Source organism: Phyllopteryx taeniolatus, chromosome 11 (genome assembly GCF_024500385.1).
Source record: "Phyllopteryx taeniolatus isolate TA_2022b chromosome 11, UOR_Ptae_1.2, whole genome shotgun sequence".
Taxonomy (NCBI): Eukaryota; Metazoa; Chordata; class Actinopteri; order Syngnathiformes; family Syngnathidae; genus Phyllopteryx; species Phyllopteryx taeniolatus.
The window spans coordinates 16,326,686-16,341,167 of record NC_084512.1 but is presented as its reverse complement, the minus strand read 5'-3'; the positions used below and the strand labels follow the sequence as shown (position 1 = coordinate 16,341,167).

Below are 14,482 nucleotides of genomic sequence, written 5' to 3'. Positions count from 1 at the left end.
AATGTGACCCGTCCGAGTTGATACATACACGGGGAGGGGAGGGGAGGAGCCTCGGAGGAGGGCGGGCGCAGAGGCCAGCAGGCTGGGAGTCAGCAGCAATTACTTTTATGAGCTGAAGCCCCCTGGGGCCCGTGAAATATTGACAATAAATTTATAAGCACAACATAAAGCGTGGCAATGTGTAAATCTCAAAGATAACAGAAGCTGGGCATATTTTTGCGAAGCTAATATTTGCAAATTAGTAATCATACACGTTTCCTTTAGTCCTGAACGATTTTGCATCCACCAGTAATATTTCAAAGTTGAATAGTAAAATAATTGAACCTTAGAACTGTGAGGCATAAATGCTAACCGGTGGTTACCGTGCTGCCAGACGAAGATTACAACAGCCTAAATTAAAGACCTTATTTTGTCCAATTGGAACATGGTCATGTCTAATATTTTAGCAAGCATATAAATCAAACCCATATAGTGCTCATTCTTTAACAGGTGCTTTAATGATTGGTGTATTTTTAATCAGGCAAAAATATATCAAATGCTTGTTTATTAGTGTTCCATCTTTATTTGTGTAAATACCTACCCTGCATTTGGGATTATAATCAGCAAATTCAGTCCAATAAAATGGCAAATAACAAAACCATGTTATCTAAAATGTACCACTCAATAAAAAAGACTGACAAAAAATATATATATCATGTCATTACATACAGTATAGTGTAACAGTACACATTCTAAAAAGACAATGTAGCAAAATTAGTCTTTTCAGTTTTGGTGGTATTGATATTAAAATCCAAGCAGTTTATGATGATGTAAGAATTAACGATGACTAAGTCAACACCGTTTAGTGTGTGTGGTCCTTTTCAACTCGAGGCACTGAGGAGTTTTGCTCTAATTCATTGTCAAACTGCTGGTACAAACGACAACACAAAAAATCCAAACCTTTTCATCGCCACTGGCCCCTACAGATAACGCTGGAGAGATTGCCATCTTAAAACACTAAAATAGACCAGTTATTACAAAATAAGTCAATGGAGACATTATAAACAGAACTGGCTCTATGTAACAAGTTGAGGAACCTATGTCCATAAACAGTTTGATCTGGCAAGGCTCAAAACAAATCAAACCTCAGAGGAAATGCTTATATTTTGTACATTTAGTATGGTCCTTGGGAGGACTTTATTAAAAAGAAATATATATATATATATATATATATATATATATAAATGAAATGGCCCTTGATAAGAAAAGGCTCCCCACCCCTGTGATGCATAATCTTGGCAGGGGGGGGCATGTATCTGCAGCATTAGTCAGATATACAAGAAAGAAATAGTTGAAAAGTTGGCTTATGTCACTGAGTCAAAAACATTGACATTGAATGACAGACATTACTTTGGCATCATAACAGGAAAAATGTCCAGCATTTGTTAAATGTACACATCAAGGCAATATCAAATAAAACATTTTTTTAAATTGATCAGTAGCTGAGTTTTTTTTCCTCTTTAATGTGTCCACTGGAATAAATAGAACACGAGTTATTGCTTGTGACGTGACGACTGCATGCGCAACCAACGTTTCTAATTTGGACCTGAGACTGAGCGGTCCAGATCGCCTGATAGTCTTTTGGAGTTCACTTTTCGTTTGCGAGGACACCTCAACGTCACTGTGTCCTCTGAGCATGTGGATGTGCAGGTTTTGACATTGTGTTTTTTGTTTTGTTTGTAGTGATTAAGCATCTCTGCCTCATTGCAGAGGATTATCAAACACAGAGTCTGGTAGAATGGAGATCGTCAGCTTCTTCTCTGGCCAACTGTACTCCTTTGGTAGTTTTGTCTATTAGAAGAGGAAAAGTTGGTCAAGTCAGTCAAAACAAAACTGAGGCAAAAAAGTTAGAACTTGGTAAAATTTACCCACATCCTCACGGGTGTTAAGATCGTGCAAATCCCCGAGCATCTGATCCACAAACTCTTCAGTCAACAATATCTAAACATGAAGTACATAAACTCATTCATTAAAATAAGCAATTTACAATATGCAAAGGTAAACTGGAGTTAACAACAAACTAAAAAAAGACTATTATGCCAAACGGGGGACAAACAAATTTAGTTACATAGTCCCCTAAGGAACATAAAACATGGATGGACACACACAAAATTGTGGAGTAATATGTCAGATTCGGCGGGAGCGCTAATCCTGATAAGAAATAGTTAAAGATGTCAAAATGCCATTAATCTGTTCTAGACAACCACAAAAAATAATAATCACTTGTATTTTAACGAGAAAAAATAGCACAAATACCATACTTTATAAAAACATAGTAATGATAGAATTAAAAATAATTCTACAATTTTGTCACACTGGAGGTATCTAGGTTCCTCAGAAGGTGCTGCTGTTTTGATTAACAATGGAGTCCTACCTACTAAATGGGCAATGGCAACTATTTGAGGAAAAACAATATTTGTGTGTGTACCTGAAGCCAGGGCCCATGTGCTGCGTATGGATGCTCCTCAGTAGCAAAGGCTCCCTCCACCCCCGTTGACACAAACGTAATGGCCGTGTCGCCATTGATACTTTTGAAAGTAAAATGTCTGCCGTGCAGCAAGCGGCCCCTGTAAGACATTCATTCAAATTCTGTTATGCAACTCAGGAAGCAGTGTGAACACTCAGACTAAGTGCACACATGGGAAGGTCTACAAGTAAACCTGAAAGCTTACATTTCTACCTTGTTGGATAACCATTTGTTTAATGACATTAAGCACGTCATCGAGCTCATCATGACAAAACATTTTTCATGTTCAACTGTGGCAAAAAAATAGTACAAGTGTGAATACACGGTGCTCTAATGCAGATTTTAATATGAATCATGTTTCAATTGTGTTACTATGTAGTAGGGCTGTGCGATATGGCCTTGATATAAAATATTAGATTGTTTTTTCTACACAAAAACCCAATTTTAATAAATTTTGTCCCCTTCGCCTTACAGAAAAAGCAAACGACAATGATAATCAAGTTTTGCCTTTGTTTCTCCTTTTCTGATTTATTTCTCCTGATAGCCATGAAACAGTTTCCCCCCCAGCATCAACTTTGACATAAATTGTGTCTTGGAAGCACACGCCTGGGATACAAAGGTTTCCATCATATCAATAAATCACTGCTTTTCTAATTGATAAATTGGCACCATGCTTTTAAAAAAAAATCCTGACAAAAAAAAAAAAAACTTGAATTAATCACCCAGCCCAACTGTGTAGTTTACGTAATATACGTAATAAAATAGAACCTCTAGACTGAAATGCTGATACAGAGTCATCAAATTAAGTCTTATGATAGTGACAGTTTGACCCAGAAAAAGTGGGCATTGTTTTTCATGAGGAAAAACAGATTTTAAATGAGAATACTCATTGAAAGTTGACCAGTATATTGGTACCAAATGTATTGCAACCAGGTAAATGTGAGGTACCGTAAGCAGAGGGGAAGCAGCGTGCCGGATTCTTGGTTAAATTTCAAATGGACACTTTCCAACTGTCGCGTTCGGACTAACTCGTGAGGAACGATAGCTGTTGAGCTCTCGCTTTCCAAACTGTCCTTTCGACTTCTGAGAACAAACAAAGAAGACACAAAAAAGGGAAATATAAGTGAGGAAGTGTGATGTGCTTTAATAAACATGGAGGAAGTTGCTGTGCGACAAAAAACACTTGTGTGCAGGAAATGCTCCTGTGCTAATGGGAATGTTTGATGAAATTTCCTGTAAGTAAGAAGCAATGCAATACAGTGGTGTCCTGACTTAAAAGCTTAATTTGTTCTGTGACCATGCTTGTAACTCAAAACACATCTCAAATCAGCTTTCCACACTGGAAATTCTATTAATCTGTTCCCATCCACCCACCCCCACCCCAGCAAAAACATCAAAAATTAATGAAAATTATCATACGGTATTGTACTTCATAAAAATGTACAGAAGTAACTAAATAGAAGGTAAAGAATTAAACAGCTTCTGGTGTGCGTGCCATGGCCACCAGGGTGCAGCATAATAGATACAAAAATAGCACATGTAGATTTGATGATGAAACACAGAAGGAGTAATAGTAGTAATTTTTCATCACAGTAAAGGCCTGTGAGTATTCGTATAGTGTTTGTCTATATGTGCTGCTGCTAGGGATATCCCAATCCAACTTTTTTACTTTCACACTGATGCTACTTTCCTTAGCCCACCTATGGCATTTCCCGTACGATGTTAGCATGAAGCCAGTGGACTTTCAGAAGGCAAACTTAGGTGGTTTGGTTAAATACACAATGTGTAATTCTCTTTTTTTTTTAAATGTTTTGCTTTATAGTAAACTTCAATTGGAATTGTCAAACAGCTTGAAGCAAGCACTTGGCTTTTTTTTTGTTGAAAAATTGTTCACCATCTGCCAAACTGCTGCTTGTGAAGTTTACTGCCACCATTTAACACTCGTAAAATTGTCCAACCGATGGCTCATATTGCGAAACACTTAAGTAGTGGTACCACTGGAGTTGCAAATACACATGATGATGTCAGATGTCAGGGCCAGTGACCATCTGAAGCCTGCGAAAGCACTTGATCCAACCAGTAATGCAATACTAAAAACAAATACAATCTCAGAGGAACTGTGAGAACATTTAACCCACAGGTGCTCATAACATAGTAAATGGTTGTTCCAATCGCTGCATCATTATGTTTCAATAACACTGGAGAACAATTTTGTTGAGTTAGGTCTGCCAGCTGTTTTTAATAAAATTTTGGTGCGGAAACTGATCTCAGTTTTTCTCTATCACGTCATGTTTTTTAACTATAGATCCCCGTTTTCTTAAAAAAATGTGAAACTGTACTCCACAGACGTGCTTGTTTTATAAACTTCTCAAGTATTGACATACAATGAAATATGAAAGAAACAGGCATGACTGCAATGTTTATTTAACACTATAATGTTTTACAAAGGATTTGGCACAAATCCTCTTAATTCCTACTATGCTAGCTTTCTGTTTGCAGATATTGATAGTACTGACCCTATTGGGAGCTCCACACACCTCTCACCACACACCTCATTTGTGACTGCACAAACAAGTTGCCACGTAGCTGTAGATGAGTCCAATCATAATCAGCTGGCAAGTCTTACTACAGCTAATCAGTGGAATTTTGCTTATCTGAAGGGTAGGCTGTGGAGAAAAAAACATGCTAGAAAAAAAACTGACTGCAATTTTGCAATCAGCATGATAATTTTAGTTTTCATCAGCATAAAAATCTGTTCCCCAGTGTATTTTAATATGGCCCTCGTAAGACTAGAAAAACTGAAATAACCCTTGGTGTAAGAAGAGTGTGTGTGTATATCTATATACTCACTGAGATCTGTCATGTCTCTGGCTGCTGATGGGGGGCAGTGCTGCCTTGGTGTTAAACTCCAGGCCTTTCCTTAAGGTCTCCCTGATCTGTTCCGTGTCTGTCAATACACACGTCAGCATGGAATGATCCCATCATGCGCTGCATACACACTCCCAAGAACTGGAAGCACCTTTATCGGAGAGTCTGCGAGGCTGTGAGCCAATGCAGATGGATCGACTGTCCTCCTCGTCGTCGGGCGGTCGACTCAGGTCGTCCCACACGCACTTGGCGCTCACCCCGCTCAGGTTGGAGCCCTCTGTCTCGATGCCGTGGTCCACTCTCTCCTGCTTGGATGAGCAAGACAGACGCAATCATCAACACTAGGCCTGCAGGGTGGTTACAGCACCAACAGGGGGGGCTTCAGACTCATAGATTCACAAACAAGGCTTGAAAACAGAAGGTGACCTATAAAGGGACCATTTCAGTTTTTATTAAGTCACACTACATTGATTAAGCAATGATAAAACAATTGAAAAAAGCTTAATATTGTATATACTATCACCATTGGTGGGTTAAATGATTATGGCCTGTTTAAAACAGTTTCTCCAACGTTTTGTTTTTTTGAATGTATATAGTGTGCCAGATCAAATGCTTTTGCATCCTAGCCCCTGATCTGAAAGGACACTGAAACCCTAGCTTAAAATAGATGCTAGAGCCAATCTTCTTACCCCATTACCAAAAGTGTAAATGAAACAGTTCCCTACTAGGATACCAATACACTATTTCATAAGTTGCCTGTGAATATTCTCATTCATCCAGGTCATTTCATTTTCAGGGCACTGACTCGATCGATTCAATGCCCTGAGTATTTCACCAGTTCTATTACAGCATCTAAAAAGTTATAATTTCATAGTAACTAATGATGCGGTAGTGGTAAAAATAATACCACGAAACAGCCATTATGTAATAATCATTAAACAGTGAACCCCTGCCTATTACCAAAAATCTAAATGAAACAGTTCCCTACTAGGATACCAATACACTATTTCATAAGTTGCCTGTGGATATTCTCATTCATCCAGCTCATTTCATTTTCAGGCCACTGAATCGATCGATTCAATGCCCTGAGTATTTCACCAGTTCTATTACAGCATCTAAAAAGTTATAATTTCATAGTAACTAATGATGCGGTAGCGGTAAAAATAATACCACGAAACAGCCATTATGTAATAATCGTTAAATAGTGAACCCCTGCCTATTCGTGGTTCACTATTTACGAATTCTCCGAAATGTGTTTTTTTTCCTTTGGAACCTACACCTCAGCTGTTTACTGAAAGAATCACCCATTTCCACATTTTTGTGCTCTTTCTGTAAAACTCTTAAGGTGCCACAATTGATCTCAATGTAACCCACATAAAAAATACGTAACCCCAATAAAAAAAATATGTACTCCACATACAAAAAAATGCAATTATGGTAAAAGTATTTATAAATAATATAAATCTACATATACACAAATACATACACGTTACATGTCACGTGACTAAACGATGCCTTCATGGACTTGCATGAATGAGAATGAATATTTCTTTTATTTATAAATACAACAAGGAAGTATTGTTGAAGTGATACATCTCAATTGAGAGATGAAGACCTTCTTATGTCAGGGAGGAGCTAAGTTTAGCCTGGGTTGGTAGTGGAAGTTACAGTCATACTGCAACATGTGTGCATGTATTAAATATGCAAGCCATCCATTTTAAGGGTAACGTTATAAGACAAGTTTGAAATTATATTTAAGTGTTTTGGGATCATAGTTTGTGGTAGAATTACAGTTTAACTATAATTATTCCAATGTATTTATTTATTTTGAATGTGGGTATCAATTACTCGCGTTTTCTTTCATGCCAGGGCACAGATCCTATCCCCCGCAAATAACAAATAGGGAATTAGGGAAAACATCTGTTCATCACAATAACCATTATTAAAGGAGGGAAAAATTGTACTTGAACGTTGACAGTATCAATATCTCAAACTGTGAAATATATTACAATATACATATTTTGTCACACCCTTAATTTTTATATAACTCTTAATTACTTTAGGGAGTGGTCAGAACGTAATTAAGCCTTACTTGTAGGTGTGGATCGATGTCAAAGATGGTTTCCCCTCTCCTCATGTCTGTGATCAGCCAGGGACCGCCGGCTCTGTATCAACAACAGCTGTCATTAATTAGTTCGACAACGCAACATTTTTAACACAAGGGATATGTTTTTCTCCACTGTGGTAGGAAAATGTGTGAAAATATAACTTTTGTTTTTATTCCCTTAAATTAGTTACAGTGGTTAAATTTAAATAACTCTATGCTACTCTGTCAAAACATTTGAATATTCCAAATCACATTGACTGGCAAAGATGGCCAAAACAATTTTTTTTTTTTATTCTGTTATTAGCAGAAAATGATGTGTTGTAAGCAGCCCTTAAGTTGAACTCACATTCCAACCCCTCGCATCAATTCCAGGATGCCTTGGCCATTCCACTGCTGTGCTGCCTGCAGCTCCTCTGTACAAACGCCAACAATCTGCAGGCGACAGTACAACATTTAAGAATGATGTGTGCTTAATGTTAACTCTGTGCTATGAATAGGCAATACAACCTTAAAATTAAATTTCTTATACCCCCCCCCCCCGTCCCCCAAAAAAAGATTTTTGATTTTAATAAAATTTCCCCCCTTTGCTTTTCGAAAAAGCAAATTACAATGACAATATTCAAAACAAGTACTTGCAGTTCTGGGTTTTTTTCACTCCTGGGATGTATTTATCAACCCACACAAAAGTAATATAAATAAATACTTTTTTTAATAAATGGATTACCCCTACCGTGCTCCTTTCTTTTCATATGCAAAACAATGTGAAGATGATTTAGCTCATATTGTATTGTCTGTTTGGTAGCAGGAATTAAAGTTGCCGGTGGATTATTGGAAAAATAGTCACTAAATATACAGTCCCCTCCAAAAGTATTGGAACGGCAAGGTCAATTCCTTTGTTTTTGTCGTATAGTGAAGACATTTGGGTTTCAGATCAAAAGATGAAAATGAGACAAAAGTGCAGAATTCCAGCTTTTATTTCATGGTATTTACATCTAGATGTGTTAAAGAACTCAGGACAGAGCACCTTTTGTTTGACGCCACCCACTTTTCAAGTGAGCAGAAGTATTGGAACAGACATTATTGAATTAACTTAATGTGAATAACATTTAATATTTGATGGCATAACCCTTACTTGCAATAACTGCCTCAAGCCTGCAACCCATTGACTTCAGACTGTTGCATTCTTCATTTGAAATGCTTTTCCAGTCCTTTAAAAGGTACAAGGTACTGCAGCTTCTTTCAGTTCTTGTTTGTTTCTGCGGCTTTCACCCTTCAGTCTCCTCTTCAGGAGGTAAAATGCATGCTCTATTGGGTTAAGGTCCGGTGATTGACTTGGCCAGTTTAAGACCTTCCACTTATTCCCCCTGATTAAGTCCTTTGTTGTGTTTATTTTGGGTCATTGTCTTGTAGCATGATGAAGCTTCTCCCGATTAATTTGGATGCATTTTTTTGTAAATTGCCAGACAAAACAGTCCTCAGAATTCATTCTATTGCTACCATCATGAATAACATCATCAATAAGGACTAGTGATCCCGTTACAGAAGCAGTCATGCAAACCCAAGCCATGACATTACCTTCACCATGCTTCACAGATGAGCTTGTGTGTTTTGGATCATAAGCAGATCTTTTCTTTCGGCATACTTTGGTCTTTCCATCACTTTGGTAGAGGTTCAAACTAAAGGTGCTCTGTCCTGAGTTGTTTAACACATCTGGATGTAAATATCATGAAATAAAAGCTGGAATTTTGCACTTTTGTCTCATATTCATCTTTTGATCTGAAACCCAAAAGTCTTCAATACACAACAAAGGAATTGACCTTGCCATTCCAGTACTTTTGGAGGGGACTTTAACGACCAAATCGCTACATTGCCAACACTGGCTGCACTTTTGTAAAACTAGTACTTTTCTGTTGACTGCTATGTTGTGTGTGTAAGCAGTCCATGTCAGCGGGAACCCGCTTAGAACTACTGAAACCTAAAAAAAACCTCTCTCTCTGACAAACAATTGATAAAATGCATTTATTGCTGCTATGGTATGAAACATTTGAACCCACCTGCAAGAAGCTGACAGTGCCAAAAGGCGTTTGAATGGGATGCATTTGAGGGTCCTCTGTGAGCAACATATGTTGGATGCGAGACTCGCTGTTGTCCAGGGGATTGTGCCATGATATGTGGTCACCACTACAAAATGTGTTTTCTGTGGGGACATGAAAGGGTAAATTATAATCCCTCGTGTGTTAGTTTGGATTTGGACCACCAGTGAGAGGCTGCGGGCGAACTTCAAAGTCACCGTCTATACAATGCAGAGTAAAGAGGACAGTGAAAGTAAAGTTGACGCCTCATGGTGACAAGTGTCAATCTACATTTACATTTACATTTGCTTGGGAGGTAACATGCACCCAGTTTAGTTTGGCTGCGAGGTACTATAAATGTGTGTATGTGTGTGTGTTTGGGGGGGGGGGGTGAGAAATCAGCTCAGACGCCAGGCCCACCCACAAGCAAATTGATCCCAGCTGGAGGGCTGAGAGATGGGGAGACTGGAGAGAACAGGCTTCTTTGAGAATTGATCAAAAAGTCTCTTAGTCCCTTCCAATGCAAGGATTTTAGAAACGTGCTTGGATAATGTGTGTGCATTTCACAGTGGGACCTCAAAATTCTAACTCATCAACATTCTGACAATTCGGAAAATGACCTACAAATTCATGCCAAAGAGCCACGTGTTAGCTACCCCTGATTTAAAGGACTTCCTCTGTACACGTATATTGCTTCTGGGGAGACTCTTTTCCCATTTGTAATCACAAAGCAGTACCAGTGAAGGCACGTTCAGAAGGAAAAATACACAACCACAGAACTGGAAAAAGAACATCAAATGTCTCTGACGTGGCAACTCTGTACAATACAAATTCAAGGATTCAGAATTGTTATACCAGCATACATTGACCCATGAGATGGTATAACATTTAGTACCCAAAATCACAGATTAAGGTAAATACAGTGCCATGAAAAAGTATTGGCCCCCTTCTCAAATTCTTATATTTTTGCTTATGTTCAAGCTCATCAAATGTAAATATCAGACAAATATAATTCAAGTGACCTTAAAATGCTGTTTTTAAATGGTGAGTTCATTTACTAAGGAAACAAAACTATTCAATGTAACCTGGCCCTGTGTGAAAAAGTAATGGCCACCTAAACCTTATAACTCGTTGGCCCATCCTCAGCAGCAACAACTGAAATCAAGCGTTTTCTAAAACTGTCAATGAGTCTTTATGATCTCTGTGGAGATATATTGGCCCACTCTTCCTTGCAGAATTGTTTGAATTCAGCAAATATTGAGGGTTTTCGAGCATGAACAGCCTTTTTAAGGTAATGCCACTGCATTTTAATCGGATTCAAGTCTGGACTTCGACGAGGCCACTCCCAGACCATTGCTTTTTCCTTAATACATGAAATCACCATTTAAAAACAGAATTTTATGTTCACTTGGGTTATATTTGTCTGATATTTACATTTGTTTGATGATCTTAAACATTAAAGTGGGGAAACTGTGCAAAAATATAAACATTTGAGAAGGGGGCCAATACTTTTTAAACAGATTTTAAGTCCCAAAAAGAGACCTAACTAAACAAATAAATACAATAATAATAAAAAAAAAAACACTATAACTGTGGTCCTATAGTTCAAGTATATAAATCAACTAAACATAACAGACTACACTCAAATAGACAGTCTACTAACTATACTAAAATAGAAACTAACTAATCATAACAAACATGACAAGCTAAGTCGCCTCACCACAACAACCACTAAATGAAAGCCAAGTTCAGCACTTTTATTTAGTTTGGGTTGTTGAAAAGAAAAGATGCCATAGGTGCTAATGTGGCTAATGGAATAAAAACTGGCACTGTGATACCATTATACATTTACAAGTGACTATGTGTGAGGTCTTTAATAACATCACATGACATTCAATCGTAATTACAGTGAAGACTGTGTTTTGCTATTTTTAAATGTTCTTAGGAGTGGTTAAATTTGTACACTTGTATGACAGTTAAGGATGTTAGTTCAATGTTACTTGCCTGTATAGTTCATAAAATGTTAACACCATTTAACACTAGAATGAATTACTTCAATTTCCATTACTTCCTATGGGAAACATTTTTTTGTCCTGACACAGTGTTCGACCTCAACCATTCCACTACATTCAATAATAAATAAGTTACAAAAACCCTGACAGAACAGTCATCGGAAGTACAGTAAATATAAAATTAAACGTCCTATTGGCAGTTCCATTTCCAATAGATTCGTCTACTATGGAAAACAGAAACAGGCACTTCTACTAATACATATTTGGATGAAATAGAGACTGCAATTACAAAGAGCAAATTCTTAACATTTGGCAAAAGGTGACATGGCAACAGCAGTCAAAGGGAGGCTGTTAAATAAAGACCAGTGCGGGTAATAACTTACCCGACTACAGTCGAGCTAAGATAGTGAAGAATACCAAATAAGGAGAACACCCCAAAAAGTTTAACAATTTAGAATTCATGCATATTATTAATTATGCCTCATTGTAGGTTCACTCATCAGTGTGTTTTGTTTCTCACCTGACTGGAAAACATAGCGAGCCAAGCCTTGCATGAGTTCAGCGGGCCAAGTCGGTGGGGCCGTCTCCCCCATCTCTCTTTTCAGCCTAAAGGTGAGCTCGAAGCCAAAGCCGCTGGGTTTGTCTATTCCTGTGAATCTGACCCAAATACACATGGTGAGATGCAAAACAACAGTGCTGCTCTCATATGCATGCGTCTTGTCAGAGGCACAACGCTAATAAAAATAAACTGCTTGGGGTTAGATGATGAGGAACATGATAATTAGGAGGGCATAGGTGTTGAGAATTGGGGATCTGGGGTATGGTAGTAATGTAGTTGGGAGGATGTATGATGACATATTGACCAATTATACACCCAATATGTAAAATAATTTATGGGCTTAATCATTCCAACGCATCTCCAACGTTACAAGCCATGTTAGCACATGGCCAAAATAGTAAACAATGGTACTTTACTACTTACTCGTGGACCCTGTTGTCTCCATACAGGTCGCTTAATCCAAAACTGACATAGTGCCAATGCTCTTGGACGTCCTGAGCTGAACAGCCCATATTTCGATACATACTAATGTAGTCTAACGGGTCTGGACCACCTAACCTGCACACACAAAAAAAAAAAAATCATCATTGTCACACACTGCTCCGGCCGGGTTTACGCTTTCACTACAAAGGGGACCAACACATATGATCATACAAAGGGCTTGGACAAACAACGAACCTAGCACGTTGTGTGTTGCACAGGTATTTTGTGTTCGGCTTGCGTGAAGTTGTAAAGTCCTACGCTCTGAAACAGCTCACGACGAGTGTGTAGCTAAAGTTAGCTTCGAAGCTAACTATTTTCATTTACAATTGCTACACACAGTTCAAGCAGAGTAAACATATCAACAAAAAATGTAGAGTGTTTACTTACCAATATTTTACAATGGCTGTAACTTGAAGCGGGTTTGCCTGATCGGGATAAAGTCGCCGACATTCCCCGTAAATAGCCTGCAGTCCTGGGGGAAACAGCGACGATAGCCCGTGCGCTTGGGCACCGCTGCTAGGCCGTACTTCGTCCATGCCACGGCCTCGAAACGAGCCGTAATTAACTACAAACCGCAAGGGGAGTGCTACTATTCTCCGCGAACCACCTGTCTTCGCAGAAATCCTTTCAACTAAACCATAAGCTTCACATAAGCAAAGCTATCGACTTAAACTGAATCGTTGTGCTTCGCCCAGATGGGGCCCGAGCCTGTTCGGCATCCTCTCCAAAAACGGTACCGATTGGTCAGGAGAGCATTGTGACGTTATTGATTGACGTCGTCATTAACCAATGAGGGCCGATTGTAGTTTTGCACTAACCTTACGCTTATTATTTATTAATGCTGATAATTTTGATCAGTGTAAATATTTGGGGGTGATAGCTGTCCAACACCTACTGCATACTTTTGGGATTTTGAAGTTAATTTGAATGTGGTAGCACAGTAGCTAATTGGTTAGCACATCTGCCTCATGTTAGATTTATTGGAGACTATAAATTAAATTGTTCATTGTGTGAGTAGTAGTTTGCTTTGGTAGTTTCAGGTATGTGCAATATGTGCTGCCGCACAGGGCAACTGCGCCCCCCCCCCCACCCATCACCACCAAAATAATGCTACATTAAATAGTTTTCTATTGGAATCATGACATAAAATAAACGTTAGAGTATGTATGGAGAATTTGCATCCCCTTACAGAGTCAATGTAAGGGTTTGTTAATGATGTCAATGGAAGTATGATATTTTCATTGTTCGAGATTCTCTGTACTTGGTGAGGAGCTAAGGTTAGCTAGTTGTTGGTAGAAACTGACTGAGAGTGTCACATGGCCACATGTGTATGTGGTTAATTAAAATCAAAAGCTATAATCAGCGATTGAGGTCTCGTTATTGCTTGGCAATTGAAGAATCCAAGTTGGGATGTTCTTTACTTTTTTGGGTTCAAATGAATTGACATTAATTCAAAGCAACGGTAAATTAATATTCTTAGAAAAATGTCAGTAGTAGTGTGTAGGTCTACTTAAAGTTTAACAGTAAAAGTACTCAATGTGCATTTAAACGGGCCCTTTGTTTTACTGTTTATTGACACTATTCCTGTATTGATAGTTGAATTAATAACACATAACAACATGGTAATTTACATGCTTAGTCCATGCATGTTTCATGTGAAAATCATATTGTATTTGAATGAAACATCAGGAGCGTTCTTTAAATATTTGTGGTGGATCGTCTGTCACTGAAGATGATGCATATCCATCTACCTCCACAGCTCATAAATCCTATTATTAAAATAAGGTTCCTGTTGTGCAATGCAAGATTTGTGTTTTTTAAGGTCCACTTCAGTGTGTTTTCATCAGCGTGTGTGTGTGTGTGTGTGTTTGTGTA

At 38.3% G+C, this 14,482-nt stretch overlaps 1 protein-coding gene across 3 annotated transcripts; it reads right to left on the bottom strand.

Annotated features, from left to right (window-relative positions):
* Nucleotides 1-469: 469 nt before the first annotated feature.
* Nucleotides 470-13,359, bottom strand: sufu (suppressor of fused homolog (Drosophila)). Of its 3 annotated transcripts, none has more exons than XM_061788933.1 (12): nt 12,995-13,359; nt 12,548-12,682; nt 12,086-12,222; nt 9,536-9,678; nt 7,828-7,913; nt 7,467-7,539; nt 5,526-5,682; nt 5,357-5,453; nt 3,455-3,589; nt 2,468-2,606; nt 1,908-1,980; nt 470-1,830 (listed from the first exon to the last, which is right to left on the bottom strand). In XM_061788933.1, exons 1-12 carry the CDS (start codon nt 13,141-13,143, stop codon nt 1,757-1,759), a joined length of 1,398 nt encoding a protein of 465 aa, XP_061644917.1. In that variant the 5' UTR covers nt 13,144-13,359; the 3' UTR covers nt 470-1,756. The 3 variants fall into 3 exon arrangements, with proteins under 3 accessions (XP_061644917.1, XP_061644916.1, XP_061644915.1); XM_061788932.1 differs by having other exon boundaries at nt 1,912-1,980; nt 5,526-5,679; XM_061788931.1 differs by having other exon boundaries at nt 1,912-1,980; nt 12,995-13,358.
* Nucleotides 13,360-14,482: the final 1,123 nt, after the last annotated feature.

What these genes read in the sequence shown, in the direction of transcription:
- sufu (XM_061788931.1), bottom strand. Translation starts at nt 13,143, where the DNA reads ATGGACGAAGTACGGCCTAGCAGCGGTGCCCAAGCGCACGGGCTATCG. An exon ending in CTGCTTCCCCTCTGCTTACG is followed by an intron (nt 2,607 to 3,454) that starts GTACCTCACATT and finishes AATGTCTTACAG; the next exon opens with GGGCCGCTTGCTGCACGGCA. An exon ending in CACATGGGCCCTGGCTTCAG is followed by an intron (nt 1,981 to 2,467) that starts GTACACACACAA and finishes CTTCATGTTTAG; the next exon opens with ATATTGTTGACTGAAGAGTT.